Source organism: Osmerus eperlanus, chromosome 4, assembly GCF_963692335.1.
Source record: "Osmerus eperlanus chromosome 4, fOsmEpe2.1, whole genome shotgun sequence".
NCBI lineage: Eukaryota > Metazoa > Chordata > Actinopteri > Osmeriformes > Osmeridae > Osmerus > Osmerus eperlanus.
The window spans coordinates 7856214-7876837 of NC_085021.1; the positions used below are offsets into that span (position 1 = coordinate 7856214).

The 20624-nt window shown below is 46.3% G+C and overlaps 1 protein-coding gene across 2 annotated transcripts; it reads left to right on the top strand.

Moving 5' to 3' along the window:
• Nucleotides 1-3229: 3229 nt before the first annotated feature.
• LOC134018519 (potassium voltage-gated channel subfamily A member 2-like) lies at nucleotides 3230-7916 on the top strand. 2 transcript variants are annotated; one of them, XM_062458501.1, is made up of 3 exons: nucleotides 3230-3484; nucleotides 4138-4508; nucleotides 5449-7916. In XM_062458501.1, exon 3 carries the CDS (start codon nucleotides 5524-5526, stop codon nucleotides 7009-7011), a length of 1488 nt encoding a protein of 495 aa, XP_062314485.1. In that variant the 5' UTR covers nucleotides 3230-3484; nucleotides 4138-4508; nucleotides 5449-5523; the 3' UTR covers nucleotides 7012-7916. The 2 variants fall into 2 exon arrangements, with proteins under 2 accessions (XP_062314485.1, XP_062314486.1); XM_062458502.1 differs by having other exon boundaries at nucleotides 3230-3411.
• The last annotated feature ends 12708 nt before the right edge of the window (nucleotides 7917-20624 follow it).

The window sequence follows — 20624 nt, forward strand, 5'->3', positions numbered from 1 at the left end:
TTAGGTTACCATTCCAGAATGGGAATTGATAGCCATAATGTAATCTCTTGTACAGACGGTTTCTGAAGAAAGTTCCAGAAGATATAAGATTATACTTTGTGAGGGGTATCCATGTGAATGCTGTGGGCTAATAGAGTATTGGAGGTTACTACAATGTAATTAAGGACAGTGTCTCTAGTTTGGTGTGTGTGTGCATGTTTACACAGAGGACTGCAGTGGTAGAGCTTTGTACAAGATGACCTTTATAGCTGCAGCAGGTTATCACACACACACACACACACACATTCACATGCTCACCTATCGTACCACACACTGCAACAGGGCCTCTCAGACTCAGGGTGGGTTATCCGACTGCAGCAACCCGTCTCAATCATACGGAATCCTTCATCTCTGTTCTATTCTCTCTTTCACCTTTCTCTTTCTCTAAATGCAAATGCAAAAATAAAATCGAATACCTTCTTTTATTGAAACCAGTGTAGCCCAGAATCTGACATGTTAGTCAAGTGCTTTTCAAAGTTTCCCAGACAAAGCGTGCAGGGCTAAGATTGTTCTGTCTGACTCTGAGGATTGTTGGAAATAACATTCTAGAGAAAGAACATTCTAGAGTTTCTTCTCTCAGGATCCATGTGGACTAGCTGATTGAACGGAACCCAGAATCGATGATGTCAAACCTGCAGTGCCCCCTGAAGGTGACAGAAGGTTGGAGAAAGACAGACAGGGGTTGGTAGAGCTGGAGAGAAAGCGAGAGACACAGAGATTGGACAGAGTTAGTTAATCAAGCTGTTTGTGTACCACATACACATACTCGGGTTAGGGTGCTCTTGTTAATGCAATATGTTTTTCAAATCAGGTTGGCTTTGATGGGAAGCCCGGCGAGTGAATGAGAGATGGTCTGAGTGGTCGAGAGAGAGAGAGAGAGAGAGAGAGAGAGAGAGAGAGAGAGAGAGAGAGAGAGAGAGAGGAGAGAGAGAGAGAGAGAGAGAGAGAGAGAGAGAGAGAGAGAGAGAAAGAAAGAAAGAAAAGAAAGAAAGAAAGAAAGAAAGAAAGAAAGAAAGAAAGAAAGAAAGAAAGAAAGAAAGAAGCAAGAGGGGGGGGAGAGAGAGATAACCTTGAAGAGATGAGAAACTCTGAGTGCACAATACAGGAGCTAATAGACAAGTGGTCCCTAAGCACTCTCTCTCCCTCTCTGTCCTCCCACACACACACATACAACCTTTTTTCAAAAAAGGGCTTTACAAATAAAGTTTAAAGAGATTTGATTCTGCAGCTGTTTTCAGTTCCTGTTTGTTTCTGTTTTTTTTGTCTTACCTTCGGTCCGCCTCTGGCTTCACATCAGGTGAATGTCTACATTCAACAAGACGGTTTTATTTCGCTGAGGAAAAATGTTTTCAGTCATTGAATTTCTGCATAATGCACCGTACTGTATGTTTGGAAGTATTGGTTGACTGGATAACTGTTTACAGTTGACATAACTGTCACATCATCTAAGAAGACAAGGGAAGTAGCCATGACTGTGCAGTTCTGTCACCATGTTTCCCAGAAGAGGCAGGATGCTTTGAAACATGGGTATTCCCATGTCTTCTTCACCCGTTTCTTTCTCCTCTTCCCATCATACATCATCCACCTTTCTTTCTGTTCTTCAGGGCTAACTAGTGGTTCATCATCACGATCTGGTTCTGCAGATGTGGTCTTCTGTACACTGATCCATACATTTGTCTTTGAGAGTGTTTGTGATCTGTCGGGCAGTTATCAGGTTTGTTCACCATAGACCACTGACAGTTCTTCACTTCAGCACTCCTCTTTTGTTGATCTGGGCATGCCCAGATCCTGGCCTTCGCCCGCCAGAGAAAAAACGCTCATTGATAATATTGACCCTAAATTGTGTCAGACGAGGATTACTGAGAGTGATGAATCACGCTGTCACACAGGTCTCTGTTGTGTGGGTCCCACACACAACTCCCTTCAGAATGGCTCTCCCTCATTCATTCCAGCTGCCAATGAGGACTTAAACCCAAACCCACCCATCAGGCCAGGTTGTGTCATAACTGCCCCTACACTGTCAGTGGTAGCAGCTCTTCAACAAAAGCCTTGCTTTTCACCGAGGCGGCTTGAAGAAGCAATATTTCACATGTGTTCATGGTTCACCTTCAGGACATAGCCCAGAGCAAAGAAGAGGAGGAGAGGAGGTGAGAGGAAGGAGTGTTCCCTAAAGTATGTTTTAGATCTCTCTCCCTCTCTCCATCTCTCGCTCTCTCACTCACCTCTCTCGCTCTCTCTCTCTCTCTCTCTCTCTCTCTCTCTCTCTCTCTCTCTCTCTCTCTCTCTCTCTCTCTCTCTCTCTCTCTCTCTCTCTCTCTCTCTCTCTCTCTCTGGAGAAATTTCTGGGTCTCCACTTGGCCCACTTACAGCTCCCAATCTCCTGGGAGGAGGAGGGTAGAATGAGTTCAGGGAGACCTGTTCATTAAGTGGAACACTACAGTCAACCCTCTGATGTCCTTATGTCATTATATATTTCTGTCTTTATAGACACATATATATGTCTATACATATGTACTGTATGTATTGATATATAAATGTAAAACGATTGGTGTATCTACTAAAATGTACTTCCAGCAGACTAGTCGTTGTGGCGTCGTGGACGTGGCTACCCGTCACCTGTTATGTGGCTGTTGTGTGCAGTGTGCTGGTTTTGGCACTGGCCTTGATTGAAAGGCTATACTCAACCGCCTGCAGACCACAATTCACTGTCATGTTTAAGAACCTGCCGTACACTCCTGCTTTATGCATACATTAAACAGCCTGCCAGGTCGTGTCATATACACATTTATGGCTGGGGTGCGCCCCCATCACACAAAAATACACAGACATATCCATTCACACACTACTCTCTCGCTCTCTCTCTCTCTCTCTCTCTCTCTCTCTCTCTCTCTCTCACTCTCTCTTTCTCTCTTTCTCCATGAAATAGAACAGAGGTAAAGCCAAACATTTCAATACAAACTATTGTGTGTGGACATACAATTTACAAGTGTCTGGACGAAATGTCCTGTTCTTAGAGTCTGTTAGAAAAAAAAAAGTAAATTAAAAAGGTTTGTCGAATAACTAGGCTGACACATGATGCTGCGGGTTTCGTTGTACCGGCCATTCCGCCCATTCGCGAGGTGCGTCTCCTTTAACGTTGAGCTCTAGGAGTGGCGGAAGAGAGAGCGCAATGCGAGATGGGCGAGGCGCGCGCAAGGGCTCTTTGTATGCGCGGCAATGTCCAACTGCAGCCCGTGCGTCTTAAAGCCAACTGCTTGAATTATGGCAAATTGTGATAGACATGGGGAAAGCAGATGTAGGGGATCGTGAGAAGATGAGACACCAATTTCAAATTCGGTGAAAACGCGGCCAGGGAGAACAAGGAATACTGAAGTGCGTTTCTAGGTTTTTTTCTTGGAAGACAGATTGGATACATGTGTCTCGTCCCCAGCCCAACCACAGCAGGGTGATATTCTGGCACTGTGCATGTCTTTCTCTGAATGATATATGTCTAGAAAGGAACTTCGAGGCTGCTTCTACCAGCCTCTACTGTGAGATAATGCATGAAGCCTGTTGTGCTGTCTGCCCATGATCCTCCCTGGGAGGGGGATGCATTGGCGTGAGCATGTCTGACAGCACCTGCTAGACTACTCTCCTAACACTATTGCTAAAACACACCTTTTTGAATAGACTACTTCCAATTGGGTTGTTCATGCAAACTTGCACGTTATTTGAAACCATCAGAAAGTTCAGTGTCCCCCACAGTCAGAATTGATGTATTGTGATATGTCCTGGAATAACAAATTGTTATTGATATGCTTGTGGGTTATGGCTATTTCTCATCAGATAATGAAGAATGCCATACTAGATTAATCCTTAATCTTACAACCTGAAACAAAGGACCACGACCTGTTTAAGAGCAAACAGGTGAAATGCATTTTGTCTTAGAAAATAATACTACTAAGGTTGTTACTTGGCTAGAGATGCCTCTCCAAACCTTATGTCTTTGCAGATATCAGAAAACAAGGACAACCTTTGCCGCTATTGCAGTCAGCGTCATGTTCTCAGGAGGGGTCGTCATATGGTGCTGATTACAGCATTTTTTATACCATATTTCAGGATCCGCTGTGAGAAAAACACAACAGGCTACGAAGCTTATTCAGCGCTACTCGTCACCTCCAGAACGCGTATCTACTGGTCGGGGATGGAGGGGAGGTAGGAGGGAGGTGGCGTGGGCTCCGCTTCTTCCCTATACACCTCTTCTCCCGTTTTTCTGTGCTCCCGCTTTCGGGTTGCTGCAGAGCGGGGGGTTCCGGTGATGTATGGCGGGCTGTCAAAGACAGGCTCGATGTTGACCGTGGGAGCTGAATTATTGCTACTGTAGATGGTTCTCCAATGGGCCCGACGCGCGTTTTTATCCCTGGACAGACGACATCCCCCAAATCGTAAACAACTCCTTCCACTCTGTGCGCAGGTGCCAATATAAACAGGTAAGAATATATTGCATACAACGTCTGAGACTGTACGTGCTATAAATGCCTTACTAGAAGATGATGCCGTGAGTTGGAATTCAATTGTTTTTATTGCGTGTGTGATTTCTCAGACAAAACTGTAGCCTATTCATATGTCGAACATTTTTGGAATTTCTTCATGCAGTTCTGAAAAAGTTTTGAAGTTGGTTAAATGCTTGTTCAACAGTTAGTGCGCTTTTCAGCCAGATTCAAACCTGCGTCTGATAATGCCAACCAATTTGTCTGCATGTTAATATTTCATTCAGAGCTCTTAAATAATGCAATGAAAATTCCTCTTGGCTGCAGCTGTCCTTGTCGGATCAAATGTGCCAAATCCAATCTGCATAATTCAAGAATCAACAATAACCATCAATGGTTCATGCATTTAGTGATCTGGTCCAAAGCTCAGATTCCTTTCTTGGGTCTCGTTGTAGGCTAATGCTTGTTTAGGCTGTTATGTACCGCACAGACATACAGAATTGGAAAAGGACACTCACTCTCCATTCCATTGAGATTGTATGGAGCACTTAACAGATAATTGGGTTTGTAAATTGTAATTGCACCCTATGAGGATTGATAAAGTATTACTGAGAAGCATATTGATCTACTGATCATGTGAAATGAGCTGATAACCTAATACACACAGACGCAATGGAGCCGGGGCTCTCGAAAAATGTTTTTACCCTCAGATCGTTTTCTAATTTAGTATTCATGCTTGGCATTTATGGAACTTCTGTCTTAACACGATTTATATGAATAACATTTTGACATCATAAGTTATATATACATTTTTCTGTCTTAACGCAAATGAATTTCACTAGCTTTGTTCTTAGAATACACTGATTTGAATATGAATTGAATAAGAAAAGTATATGTTTAACCGGTTTACATCTCTGTCTTTCGGTTGTCCCCTCCTCAGTTCAGCGAAACAACTCCATCTTCCTGCGCCACCTCCCATCCCGCCTGAAAGTTGCAGGTCCCATCGGCCTCCAGAATGACGGTTGCTACGGGCGACCCTGCCGACGAGGCGGCAGCACATCCGGGTGATCCTTACGACCCCGAACCGGACCACGAGTGCTGCGAGAGGGTGGTCATCAACATTTCAGGCTTACGCTTCGAGACCCAGCTCAAGACCCTCTCCCAGTTCCCAGAGACTCTGCTGGGAGACCCCAAAAAGAGGATGAGGTACTTTGACCCTCTGAGGAACGAATACTTTTTCGACCGAAACCGTCCGAGTTTCGACGCCATCCTCTATTACTACCAGTCTGGAGGGAGACTACGCCGGCCCGTCAATGTGACTTTGGACATTTTCTCAGAGGAGATCCGGTTTTACGAGCTGGGTGAGGAGGCCATCGAGATCTTCCGGGAGGACGAGGGCTTCATCAAGGAAGAGGAGCGGACTCTGCCTGAGAATGAGTTCCAGAGACAGGTGTGGCTGCTGTTCGAGTACCCGGAGAGTTCGGGCCCTGCTCGCATCATCGCCATCATCTCCGTTATGGTCATCCTCATCTCCATCGTCAGCTTCTGTCTGGAGACGCTGCCCGTCTTCCGGAACGACGAGGAAGACATGCACAAAGTGTACCAGCCCTTCTCCAACACCACCTCCGTCTACACCTCCACCTACTTCACCGACCCCTTCTTCATCCTGGAGACCCTCTGCATCATCTGGTTCTCCTTTGAATTCCTGGTGAGGTTCTTTGCCTGTCCCAGCAAAGCAGGCTTCTTTGGCAATATCATGAACATCATAGACATTGTGGCCATTATCCCCTATTTCATCACCTTGGGCACAGAGCTGGCAGAAAGGCCAGAGGACGGGCAGGCGGGTCAACAGGCCATGTCGCTGGCTATCCTGCGCGTCATCAGGCTTGTCCGGGTGTTCCGTATCTTCAAGCTTTCGCGCCACTCCAAGGGGCTCCAGATTCTAGGCCAGACTCTTAAAGCGAGTATGCGCGAGCTCGGCCTGCTCATCTTCTTCCTCTTCATCGGGGTCATCCTCTTCTCCAGCGCCGTGTACTTCGCAGAGGCCGACGAGGCCGACTCCCAATTCAGCAGCATCCCCGAGGCCTTTTGGTGGGCCGTGGTTTCCATGACGACCGTGGGCTACGGGGACATGGTGCCCACCACCATCGGAGGCAAGATCGTCGGCTCCCTGTGTGCCATCGCCGGCGTGCTGACCATCGCCCTGCCCGTGCCCGTCATTGTGTCCAACTTCAACTACTTCTACCACCGCGAGACGGAGGGCGAGGAGCAGGCTCAGTACCTGAATGTTCCCAGCGTGCCTAAGGTGGACTCGGCCGAGGACCTGAAGAAGAACGGGCGGAGCGGGAGCGGCTCCACCCTCAGCAAGTCGGACTACATGGAGATCCAGGAGGCTGGAAACCACAGCACGGAGGACTTCCGCCCCGAAAGCCTCAAAACAGGCAACTGCACCGTGGCCAACACCAACTACGTCAACATCACGAAGATGCGCACAGATGTATAACCCGGGTTGGAGACAGACCACCGTGGTTGGGATGCAGGAGGAGGAGGACACTAGGGGGAGTGAAGGAACGGACCAATGACCTCGCCCTTGTTCCTATCCATGTTTTGGAGAGCTTGGAGCCCCAATGTGGAAGTCCGGTTTTGTGAGGCTCGGCTGGGAGAAGAGGACCAATAGAGGGGACTCTGACCTCCACCTGTGTCCACACCTCCCTAGAACCACCATTCCACCCCTCGATTGGACATTTTCAGTGTCTGCATGGAGTTAGTCTTAACTGTGTGACAGTTCCTGCTAGTTAAAGTAGCCAAATAGTAGCCTAAACACTAATAACCAATATTTACAACATAGAGGGACCGCTGATTGCTCAACTTTCGCCTCCATTTTCTTTTTTGAAAACTCTCGGGGAAGTCCCTTCCTTAGCCTTCAACTTGATAAGAAAAAAGGAATACAAGACAAAAAGCTTGTGACTTGGTGTTTAAGATAAACTTCACTCCACGGCTATTACAACTGCCAACGTGATGAGATTCTGCTCCTCCTGGCGCCCTTCGCCCTTCCCAGCCCACCACCGCCATCCAAGCTGTACGCTCGATGAGTCAGACAAAATTGAGGGCCACCTCACAGAGGTTGCAGAAGTGGAAAATTGAGAGAGATAGAGAGAGTGAGCGAGAGTGTGTGAGAGAGAGAGAGAGAGAGAGAGAGAGAGAGAGAGAGAGAGAGAGAGAGAGAGAGAGAGAGAGAGAGAGAGAGAGAGAGAGGGAGGTATTTGGAAGAGAAAAAAAAGAAACGTAGGACTGTTTGACCACAATGGTCACTTTCACTCTGACTAAAAGTGACTCCTCATTAAGGACTTGAGGACAGTAACATTCCACCCTCACATAATGGCTAAATTGGATTGCTGGATTTTTTCAATTTGTCGGACTATGCTATCATCCCTACCATGCACTGTTTCTACTGAGAGGTTCCAGAAGATGAGAAGGGTGCAAACCATACCTCCTCCTTGCCCTCTCTCTCTCTCCTGGGCCATGGGAGACTAGTCGTGGGGGTGGTCAGTGGGATCCCTCTCAAAGCTGAGTGAATGTGTTTATTTATTATTTATACGTGTACATTTGATTGGGTATTTGTATTTATTTATTTGGTCTTAGTTTGAACGTGTCTATCCCAGGGATATCATGTGTGTTCTTTTCGTGTACAGGTTGAGTTCCTGTTGTTTGTATAACTGAGAAAACACCGAAGTGTAGAAGGGACAAAACGCTAAGACAGTTCCATAGGCTGTCTGTTTCTCTCCCAGTCCTCCATTCATCTTCTTTTCCCTCAAGTGTCTCTTTAGCCTACAACCAGTTCCACTCTAATGGAGTAGTGTACCATATTTCGCCACTGCCCAGCAACACTGTCCCAGCTATCTACTTCATAGCATTCCATGTTTGTAGTAATAGACTGCCAGAATTGTCTTCATAACTAAGCAGTAGTTATAAGCAGTAGCACACCAGTGAGAAGAGAGTTAAAAAAGGGTTAGTGTGTTTATTGTTGTCAATTTGGTTCTAAAATCCAAAGGTTGTTAGTAAACATGAGTTGGGGGAGATATTTCTATTAGAAATGCACATTTACTAACCTGTTGTACAGGTCAATTACAATTGACAAGCTAAACACCTCCAAGCTAACACAATCTTACGCTATTGTTTGAAAAGGTGGATTGGCAAATTTATAATATGAAATATGTAGACTTAGGCATCGATGCCATGCCTGAATGCCCCACCTTCAGATGGCTAAATATGAGTTTAGATTGATTACTTGTCAGTTAGACCAGCAATATCAACGCTGTGAAATACAAGCTAAATGGCTAATTAGTTGTAAACTAACCATATGTGGCCCTGATTGTACCTCTGTTGTATGAGTTTATTACGAATTAAAATAATTTATTTCCATTCCTTTCATACTGAGAACAAATTGACAATGAAAAGACCAACCTTTATTTCCCTCTGTAGGACAGTTTTTATGACATAATTCGGGGGGGTTAGCCGGTAGCTAACTCACCTATCAGGTCACCAAAGACAGATTTACTGCCTCTCGATGTGTCTTGCATTGTAAAATAGATTCATTTGGTTAATTCAAGTGTACTGTAGTTGTTTTATATACCCATACTATACACCCATGATATAATGCTGGACAACTTGTGGTGGGAACTGTATAAAAATACTTCCTTCATCCGCTTTTTATCAAGTAGGAGCTACTCTACTAACCTAGTGCTGCATGTCCTATGAAATATTCCTTGTAGCATGCGTATGGTATGGATGACACATAAAAAGCCAATCTAGTGATGATAAGTATTCCTAATTCTATTTTTCTCTGTGAGATATTACACGATGTGAAATATGTAAGACACCTGTCTGTTGTCTCAAGCTTGTGAGAATTCTTTGCGTTCTGCTTGACCACGCGTTAAGTGTGTTTGTGATAAACGTGTCTGTCCCGTCAGGTGTGAAGAGAAGGATCGAGTGTGGACGAGATGTGAGAAGGAGCTAGGGCTTTAGGAAGAGGAAGTCATGGAAGTTGACGCAGGAAGCAGGGGAGAAGACAGAGGCCGAGCTTTAGAGGAAGGAAGAGAGAAAGGAGTCAGGGGACAGGGCTCGGCGGAGATCAGCTGGTTCATCATACCGTCCATTTTCCAAAGTGGTCTCACGTATCTGTTCGAGTGCAGCACAGATACACTACAGTAACTCATATATACATCCTAGTGAACTGGAGGCCCCCCAATGCATGCAGAACTGTGCCCTAGTTCCAGTTACAACTGAGAAACACCCCCTTCTTGGTTAAAGGCACTGAACAGCAGCTGATAGGTGTACCACAGCTCTGTAGGCCACGGGGATCCCTCCCGGCCCGTCCGGCCTTCTTGCTCAACAGAGTGGGGTCTGATGTTCGAGTGTGTCTCTGAGTGCCCATCTCGTCTAAGATCTGGATCTCTGGTCCCCAGGAGACAGCGAGTGTGTGCGAGAGCGTGTGTGTGTTTCTGTGCAAGACAGAGCGAGAGTGCTTTGATACCCGCTGTTGGGGAGAGTAGCTCTTAGAGACCCCACGCTCCCGGGCATTGTAAACACACTACTACCGTCTCCAGGTCGGAAACAGCCCGGGGACAGAGGTGCGCTGAACACTCCGACTCAGCACACTGTTTCAGGTGTGTGTGTGTGCGTGCCTCTGAGTTTGTGTGTGCGTGTGAGAGAGAGCGAGGGCGCAGGAAGGTTGATTGAGATGTGTGTGCATGTGCCTGTGTGTGTTTGAGCAAGAAGGAGAATTTGGGCATGGTCTGATCTAGAGCATTCCACGCAGGTGAGCACTGACACACAAGTAATGTCAGCCAAGCTGTGTCAGGGGAAAGGAATGAATCGGTCAGGCGACGAGACAAGCTGGTCAGGGCGTGTTTCAGCTTGTGTTTGGAGACAAGGACAAGCACCATCCTAGACTTTTCATCAGTTCAGATCCCTGTGTGATTCTCAGATCTGTTGACTATATCGAGGGAAGGGAATTCTCGCCACTCAACATCACCTACAGTACACCCTCCATCTTGTCCTCGCATTTCTCGGCCGTACGTGTGTCTGTCTCAAGTGTTTGCATGCACGGTATGTCCGTTTATTTGAAGAGACGGCTTTCCGCGTGTCTGTCAGTGGGCGCACCTGAGCGTGTGAGGATCAGGATGGCTCCTCTTCTCCGACGGGGTTTTTGTGAGGTCGGGACAAGGTCGTTTGCCACCTTCACTGAGCATCAAACCAACTCATGGAAACAAAACTCACAGGAACAACAACAACGACAAAAAACGTCTGCAGTCAATGTCGACCCACCAGGATAACGCAGAGACCGCTCGAACAATACTGTCACACACACCTTCATGGACATACACACACACACCTCCATGGACAACGTCAAACCTTCTACAAGGTGCTTTCGGTCAACTCTAATGCCATCGGACCACTTCAATAAGCAGAGACAGAAAGGGTCTGAGTTATGACGACAAGGCCCAAAGCTATGGACGCACCCACCCACGGTCGATGGGGACGCTTGTAGCCATGAGACAATATATTTGAGTACTGCTGCTTTCATTGATGTCTTAAACGCCTAAAAGCTTCTGCTTTAAAAACGAGCTTCTGCCATGTACAGATTTCCTTGTAGCAGGGAATCCTAATGTATCCTTTTCTTGAACCTGTACAAGAAATTAACCGAGTATTGTATGTTATCTCTTAGGTTTTAATGTGTTTTATGTGTCGACAAAAAGCACAAAAGATGGAGGACAAGGCCTGAAGAGAATCATTTTGGTTGGGAAGTATTGCCTGCCAGATATTATCTTTGTTGTTGCAGATCAAGTGTAACTAAGTGGTCTTCTTTTCAATTGTTAACGTTTTCTTGCTCACTGAATGTCAGTTTGGGTCTGCCTCGGAGCCTCCCAGTGCAGGAGCTGCGGTGTTGATGAGGTGTGCCCCGACACACACACACAAACACACACACAGCCCTTTTTTTAAGCTGATTTTATCGATCTATCAAGTGCTCTGTGAAACTTACCCTACCTCTCGTTCCATACCCACTCTTTCTCCTTCTCTCCCCTATTTTTCTCTCTGGTTCCATTCGTCTCTTTGCCTCCCCCTTGGTCTGTCTCCCTCTCTCTTTGATCCTTGCTGGTTTCTCCCTGTTTAATCCCTGCCTTTGATCCAACCTGTGTGGACAATGGGGCTCAGACGTGCGTATGAATGAAGTGTTTGTACTGCCCGACACAAGTATATGCGTGTGCACGTGAGTGTGCACTCTTGGCATCTTGTGAGTGTGCAAAGTGTGCACATTGGCATCTACTGCATGTGTGTAATTGTGTGTGTGTGTGTGTGTAATTGTGTGCGTGTGTGTGTGGACGTCAGCTCCTTTCCTGTGACAGCGTCTGATCAGGGTGCCCTACCCCCAAATACATGTACAGAGCCAATGTCTTTTCTACTGTAAAACATCAAGAATATGTCAATGTAAACAAACCCTCCATGCTTTCTCGGGAACTGTACTGTAAGCAACGGAATGCTTGTCATGCACTTTACATAGGCTATACATATAAGAATTTAAAGATACAATCTATGAGCAGAAGTACAGTACAGACTGGAGGCAACATTCATTCATTATCCTTCCAAATGACTATATCTGTAATAAAAAAAAAATGTACAATGATTATTATGGTGTTCATGATAACAATAATAATAATATCATTATGATAACCTCAATCTACTTGTCTCTGTTATTTCACCATGTGAAGCTTTGACTGTGTGGCACAGAGGTTTACAGTCGTGTTACGTAAGTATGGGGTGGTTTGTACGTTTTCTTGTTTGTTTGTTTGTTTGTTTGTTTGTATGGAAGTGGCAAAAGGCTTCTCAAGTAGCGTCAGAAGGTTCAAGGGTTTTGTCCTGTTCTGAATGAACTGAACATGGACACGGCTTGATCTATTTATAAATGAAGAAACTCTCAATCTGAGCACATATTCGGCCCGTCCCAGGAGCTCTTAACAACAAACAGCAAACAACAGCAGGAAAGAGAGAGAGAGAGAGAGAGAGAGCGAGAGAGAGAGAGAGAGAGAGAGAGAGAGAGAGAGAGAGAGAGAGAGAGAGAGAGAGAGAGAGAGAGAGAGAGAGAGAGAGAGAGAAAGAAAGAAAGAGAGGTGAAAATACCCTTGGATAACTTTTCTCTTCCTGCTGTTGGACATTCTCCTGTTCATTACTCTGAGACGGTGTGCTGGAAGAGGGAGGGCCAGCTCACACTCTACCTCCCATGCAATTGTGTACCGTCTCCCCCGTCCTCCTAAGTGAATCAAATGCTCTCTGCGGTCTACTGAGAAAGCAAAGCAGTCTATTTATATCTAGTGTGGCATTGAGAGCTAAAGAGAAAGAGAGAGAGAGAGAGAGAGAGAGAGAGAGAGAGAGAGAGAGAGAGAGAGGGGTGGGGTGGGAATGAAGGGAAAAGGGATAAAGGGATAGAGAGGAGAACAGAGAGCTAAACTGAGAGTTGGAGATGTAAGGTAGATGGCGGGATGTACTCAAACCATCCTTTTGGAGGACAAACCCCCATTCGCCTCTTGTCAGGGAGCAAGTTGGACAGGCGAAAAGCCTCTCTCTTTCCCATACCTGTCGGATGCTTCCCCTTGGAAGCAGATGGGGATCTCTCTCCCTGTCTTCCCTCTCGGTCCGTAGCTCTCTTTTTTCTTTTCTCGTTCTTTTCTCGTTCTCTCTCCTTATCTCCGCGGATGCTCCTCTCTTTCTTTAGGTCTGTCATTTGTCTCCTTTTGGTATTTTTGGTCTCAACCACTTTGTATTTCCCAACCACTCCCCCTCCCCCTCTTTTTCCCTCTCCTTGGCTCTCCTTCTTCCTAAGTAGTTCAGTAATGTGTGCAGGTCATTGAAATGCACCCCCCTCCCTCCCCACCCACCACTCAGATCAGTTGGCTGTGCCTATTAGCGGTAGCATTACCCACTCTCTGCTCATCTCTCAGCTGGTTCCGGTCCAGGCCCTGAGTTTCATTTTAGAGGAGGTTAGTTTAGGGGGTGGAAGTGTAGCAGCTATCCAAACATCGAGGCAGGCTTCAGACAGCTGATAGGTATTGATCCAGTGATGGCTGTTTGATTAGGAGGGGTGTTAAAATGAGGGTGCGCTGTCTTCCAGCCAATACTGGATAAAAAAAGGAAGCTAGACGCCTTATCTCTCCATTAGCATCCTGTATCCTGTTAATCTGTGCTTTGGCATGCCTTTCTTGCTCGTGCCATAGGAACAGGGCTTTTAAGACCCTAGAAATTCACCATCAGCTAGTGGGGTATTGTTTATAGATACCACCGAAAAGATGAATGCTCTGCTTGAATACAAGAGAAGAAACCTTTTGTCAGCACTTCTCTTTAGTGTGTGCTTGTACCCTGTGGACTACTGGAGACTGAACACATGCCCTCATTTCAATGAGCAGTGATTTACAGCCCAATACGGCGCTAGGTTAATAGCTTGTCATCTGTACATCTGCTTTATGGTGTGGGAGAGGGTTTCCATTGGGACAAGCTGTGTCCGCGTGTTCTGAGGGAAAGGCGCGTGTGCGTGCATGCGCTGTCAATGAGAGGGATCGACGCTTTCAAGCTTATTCCAGAAGAGTTTGAAGTAGAAAAAATATTTGTGAAACAAACAGGTCTTCCGTGTGTTGGTCTTTTGAGGATTGTGGGACACCAACTGGGAGTTTCTAGAGATCAGTGTGTTTGAGAATGAGCTGGTGGAGGGTAGTTGGTTAGATAGGAGTTCCGTCGCAGATAAAGACGTGCAAGTGCAAGTAGTCAACAAGGTGCAGTGGAGGGGTGTCCATGTTTATCATTGTGGACACTTCCAACAAGGGGAACTGCTAGGGTTTCTGGGCCCCCTGGCTAATTTGTACTCTGGGCCCCAAGCCCTCACCATCCCCCCCCCCCCCCCCCCCCAATTACCCTTGGCTCTTAGAATTGTCCTAATCTCCCTCCATCCCCCCCTCTCTCCGAGAGACAGACAAACTGATGGACAAACAGTCAGAATGACAAGAAGCAGGCTGCTGTCTAAGATGTTGACTGGAGGATGTGGTCACAGGAGAGTATCAGATTACAGCCCAGAGACCAGACTGATGCTGGGAATAACTCAATAATTCCATCCACAAGGGCACGCAAGAGTTTTACTCCCTCTCTATCACTCTCTCACTCTTTGTCCTTGTCTGTCTGTCTCTCCGTCTCCATCTCTTTGCCACACACTTTCGCCACACAAGGACACAAAAAGGCAGGGGTGAATTGATTAGGTTTCTGGACCGATCGTTGGAGCTAAAGGTCCCGCGACATATTATCTGCCATCACCTGATGGGGGCAGAAGCTAATGAGTCAGAGCTCGGGTCCATTATGGCTGCTTGGCGTTAGGCCAGGGTCACCACAGCAATGAGCTGCATGAGAGGAGCTGCTGGAGATGTGTGTGTGTGTGTGTGGGGGGGGGGGGGGGTCACTTTGGGAAGGGCAAACACGTGAAGTCTCAGAAGTGTGTGTGTGTGTTGGGGGAAGGGGGGGAGTGGCTTAATGCATGGGTGTAAAAGTAGGTAGGGTTTCCACTCCCTGGACCGCAACCTTTACAAGGACAGATGTTTACGTTTGGCCTCCCAGTACGGCATACGGTGTAGATGAACCCGTTCCTCACCAACACACCTGGGGATGTGTGCCCCAGTGACGCCTGAGAACGAACTAGCGCACAGGGTTTTCAAACCACACAGATCTCAAAAAGATTTGAATGCTGCCATGTACTCCAGGCATGTTTTTAAAGATGTAAGCCCGCCTAGTAGGACATGCTCTAAGCTGCATGCTCTAAGCCAACCACCCAACCTCGTCGTAACAGGAGTGGGCTGAATCTGTGGGAGTATAATGTATAAAAATACATGTAATAGATTTATGAATGACAGTAGCGGTTACGCGCAAATAACTAGCAACACACCACGAATAGCCAGTTTTATGTTAATGCAATAAGGCCTTGTGAGTGAAAAAGCAAAATGGCTGTCCTTCAGACAGCACCCAGTGCAGCTCCTGGCCTCTGTCTGGTTACCTTTATGAATAAACCATAGGGCTCCTTCATCAATGTGTCCAGGGGCACCAATGTGTCAAAGCTCCTGCGTGAACATCTCCATGTGTGTGTGTGTGTGTGCGTGTGTGTGTACTGTATGCGTGAGCACGTCAGCTGGTGTGTGTATGTGTGCGTATGGGTGTGTGTTTTGGTTTGTAGACAGACACAGGATTGAGCAGCCCATCAAACACCAACACTGATGTAATGGAAACATGGGACCGCGGCAAAGGTACAATATCATCTTCATCCACAGCTTTCACCTGTAGCCTGACGGCGGCCATGTGACACACAGAAGGGTGGCGTGTGCGTCTGTGTGTGAGGCTGTATGTGTCGGAAGCAAGATAGGTGCCACTCCATTCTTCGCCATTGAATAAAGGGGAAGAAAAATGCAATTTCTCAACCTCCAAGCCCACTCACTCGCTCAAAGACAGGATATGGGGAGCTTAAAATATCTCCCCTGCATTAATAATTGATAACTGCCATCTCTGTGTTCGACAATAGCTTCCTCTCCCTCGCTGATTCTCTCTGGTCGCCCTTTCCCCCTCGACGTCCTCCATTCCTCCCTTTCAGTTGGCTTCTCCCTCGTCGTGTGTGGCTCTCCTGCCTCCCCTCCGCCCCTCACCTTGATCCCCCAGACCTGCTCCCCTTCCCGTGGCTCTCCTGCCTCCCCTCACCTTGATCCCCCAGACCTGCTCCCCTTCCCGTGGCTCTCCTGCCTCCCCTCACCTTGGTCCCCCAGACCTGCTCCCCTTCCCGTGGCTCTCAGCTGGTGACAGGAGTGGATGTTGCAGCAGGGTCGTGATTGGAGAGCATTAGCAGTCGAGAGTTACTCATCCGTAATTGTCTCTCAAGTTAAAAGGTACTCCACTCTCTCGCTCTCTCCCCCTCTATTTCCCTCGCTGTCGAATCCTCCATCGTTACCGCTGTCCCTCCCACGTCTGCGGACACGCAAACGCACTCTCACACACGTTGGCACAGTACGCCTTGTCTGTTGTACAGTGCGTGTGCAGACTGATCTAAGTCTCCCAGTGCTGAGTCGTAGCTTAGCAAAAACGATGAGCGTCTTAAGGAGTCATGATGCCGTCCCTTTAGAATTTGACCTTCTCAGTCATCCCAGTATAACTTTATTCTGAAAGTATCCAAGTGAAAAAAACTGCAACTTCACCCTCACCCTTCACTCCTTCTTGAGAGACGCATGACCACTTCAAAGTCCATCGTTTGCCCTGCTCCTCAGCAATCAGTGCCAATCAGTGACGAGATGGCTTGATAGACCCTCCAATCAAATCAGATCGTTGCTGGACACGCTCCTCCCCCACAATGAAGAGAACAGGTGGACACCATGGAGGTTGGGATGGGAACATTGGCTCTCGGCTCCTGGGTAAGTTGCGGCAGGTTTATTGGAATGTATTTAACAAGGCAGTCTGCAAATTTAAAGAAAACTTTCCTACTCTTATGTACAGTAGTCAACAGATGTCAGTAGTCAACAGATGCAAGTACACAAATGTGTGTGTGTGTGTGTGTATGTGTGTATGTGTGTGTGTGTATGTGTATATGTGTGTGTGTGGGATGTGTGTGTGTATCAATGTGTATGTGTGTATACGTATGTGTGTGTATGTGTATGTGTGTGTATGTGTGTTTGTGTGTGTGTGTGTGTGTATGTGTGTGTGTATGTGTATATGTATGTGTGTGTGTGTGTATGTGTGTATATGTATGTGTGTGCGTGTGTGTGTATGTGTGTGTGTATGTGGGGTTATGCTTTCTCATCTCCCCTATTCCCCTCTGTTCTGTGTGGAACTCCAACCAACTCCTCCTTTCTCTGCCCTAATTCTGTCTCTGTTGGGAGAGAGGGAGCGGGTGGAGACAACAGCCTGGACGGGAGGAGAAGCAAAGAGTTGGGGTGAGCAGAACATGGAGTTTCAGGCCTATTGAGAACCTACTAGAACCAAGTCAGACTGGAAAGTGAGCAATGGGCACAGATGGTGAATCACAGACACAGTGCTATTTTAATGACTTATTTTGAATATCTTTTTATCTTATTTGGCGCAGTGGTGTTGCTAGACCCTTTTTACTGGGGCACGTGCCCCAGTATAAATCTGCTGTTCCCTAGTAAAATCTAAAATTTGAGTTTTGACAATGTACTTTATTAGTCAGTATAATAATTTAGATTGATAATCCCGGAAAAAATAAATGCAGTATCCCAATCAATGCTTGTAAAATGAAACCAGTTGAACCGAAAACATAAACTGATGCATGCCTGATGCATGCCCGCAGAATTCAATGTCCGCGCGCTCCTCTGTGCTTGCTATAATAGCCACTGCAGCGCGCACGCAGAAGTCCAGGTGTCGGCAAGACATAATTGAGGTAGGCTAAGAAAACATTCAGAAACTAAAGACGTTTCTAAATAGTAGGCCTACCGATCATTTTATTTAGACTCAAACATAATAACAACAATATTACATGAAGCTCAAAAAACTGTATTTTCGCTCAGTTTTCGGAATTAATGCGAAAATGGGCATGCGGTCTCATTAACTATTGATGTCCATGGCAAACCTGATATCAAACTTACGTCCCTCAACTTTTGTATAGTGGGTTAACCTTTTCATGTTCCTGTTAAATTTGCCTGAAAACGCCTAAACAGCATACCCAAAGTAAATTGGAAGCTGTTCTTGAACCATTTGGAGTACATGCATGTAAATGATCTCTTTTGAAAGCTGACACTCTGAAGTTATGTCCCCTGTTGTCAGGACCCCTGTCAGTCCTTCTAGTGTTGAGTAATAGAAGCTTGAACACAAGGAAAGTGAACATTTCTATTTCCGCCTAGATTTTGTTTTGAAAACAGAGGCCTGAAGAGGCCTAGAGGTGGTAGGTATTATCTGGAAGACTAAATTGGACCACAGGTTGAAGCCTTACCCAATTCAAATCAAAAGTCAAACATAATACCACAATATATTCATATTTGACACATGTTTTTATAAGAGTACATCCAGGAATTTTCTAAAAGGGTCTTTTGGAGACTCCAAAATGACCCTTTGTAACCAAGGTCAAGGTCAAATAAAAAGGTATTATTTTTCATAATTGTTATCTCTAATGAAAGGTGGTACTTAGAACTATCATATATAATAGCTAAATCCCTAATTAGTAATACTGAAACACAAAAACTGAAGCATGAACACATTGGAGTGCTTTATCTGATTCCAAGGATTGGCGCACAAAGAACACTGATTCTGTCAACCATATTGCGCAATCGACTGTTATTTTGAAGGCTCCACAGACGCATACAAATGAGGTATTGGCATTTTCAGCTAGCTGTCAGCTACAAGGCTAACGAGCTAATTTCAGAGCCAGTCGAAGCCAGTTCGAGAAATTTGTTTAGAACGAGTGTGGGGGGGGGGGGCGGGGGGGGGGGGGCGGGGGGGGGGGATGCGGGGGGGGGGGCGGGGGGGGGGGCGGGGGGGGGGGGGCGGGGGGGGGGGGCAGGACGCACAGACCTAGTTGGCTTTAGAGGGCTGTCAACGGGGCATGGAAGCTCCTATTGGGTCGAACAAGGTGTCAATCAAAAGGGGAGGGTTCAACGGACATTTTGATACCTTCATTTTGTAAATAATCCGTTGCTAACCGGAGAAAATAACACTTTTATGTGAACAAGTTGTTTCTTCCGTCGGCTAACTTGCATAATGAAACAAAGGATAATGGCTATTCATGAACGTAAAACATTGTATTTGGACGAATTACTTTACATGGTTAGATACTTTGAACCCTTGGGACTTACGCAGATCAAGTTTTGATGGCATGATTTGCACACCTGGACCTATTTGAACAACTTAGGGTGAGTACAACTTTTTTCTTTGGCATTGTTGAAGGAATGTTCACCGGAAAAAGACGTTGACTTTGCTTGCTATTGCGACTTGATCTTGAATTGGTTTATTTCAATGGAAGCACAAGAATCGTAGCTTTCCAACTATGTATAACATGTGTAGCGTCTAAAAAATATATTTGTTAGAATTTAGTGCGTCGTAACTGAGGGAGGGGGAGGCAGCATTTTTGTCTCGCGGGCGAAACAGAAGCAAGGGGAGTTTCTATAGTGCATTGTGTTGCACACATTTTGTGTGCAGCAAGCTTGGAAAAACAAAAAGGGATTTGAGTAGGTGCTTGTGCCCCAGTAGAGCTTTATCTCTAACAACGCCCCTGATTTGGCGACTTATGAATCTCTGTCTCTAAATGTGAAGGTGAGTTTGCCTGTGTGTTCTGACCCTCACATCAACCTGTAGTGTCAGTGGTGACCTAAAGGGGGCATCATGTCACAGCTGTCCTGAGTTCCTACGGGAGATTCCAGCTGTAATGTCCTCCAGATGCCTGGATGCTTTGGTGGCTAATACTAAATCAGTGTGATTATTATCATAATCCGTATATAGGAATATAAATGTATATTTCGGATTAGATAGGTCATCTGAAATGTTGCCATTCTCAAATTTTGCCTACCATCTTAACGTTCAAGCAATTTGATTTTGAAAAGTATTTGTCAGAGTAATGCCCAGATCCTATAGTTTCATGTCGTTGTAGCAATTGTGTTATATGACCAATGTTGTTTGGAAAACGGAAGGACGTGGCAGAGGTAGAGCATGATGATTATGCAGCAATATAGAATTAAGACACCCCACGGGTTAGGAGACAAGCACCCTTAATCCTTCCCTCCTCCCTTCTCTCTCCCCACCCATCGAAAGACCGAATAATTGTCACAGATTTGGAGAACAGAAAAACGTAGGATTTGGAGAATTGGCCAAATTAACCACAATCATGTGGCTGTTATATCACCAGCTCATCTGTCCAGTGGGTGATTGCCTTGGACACCTCCGCCGTGCCTTCTGTTCGTGCGGGGAGCGCAGAAGTTATAACAGTAGTAGCCCGTGAGCACCGCGCCCACAAAACATGCCTCAGCCGCGGCCAGGACCGGTAAACTTCCAAGGCCAATACAAGGAAGTTTGTAAGGACACGCCGCACTCCGTTCACTGAAGGTA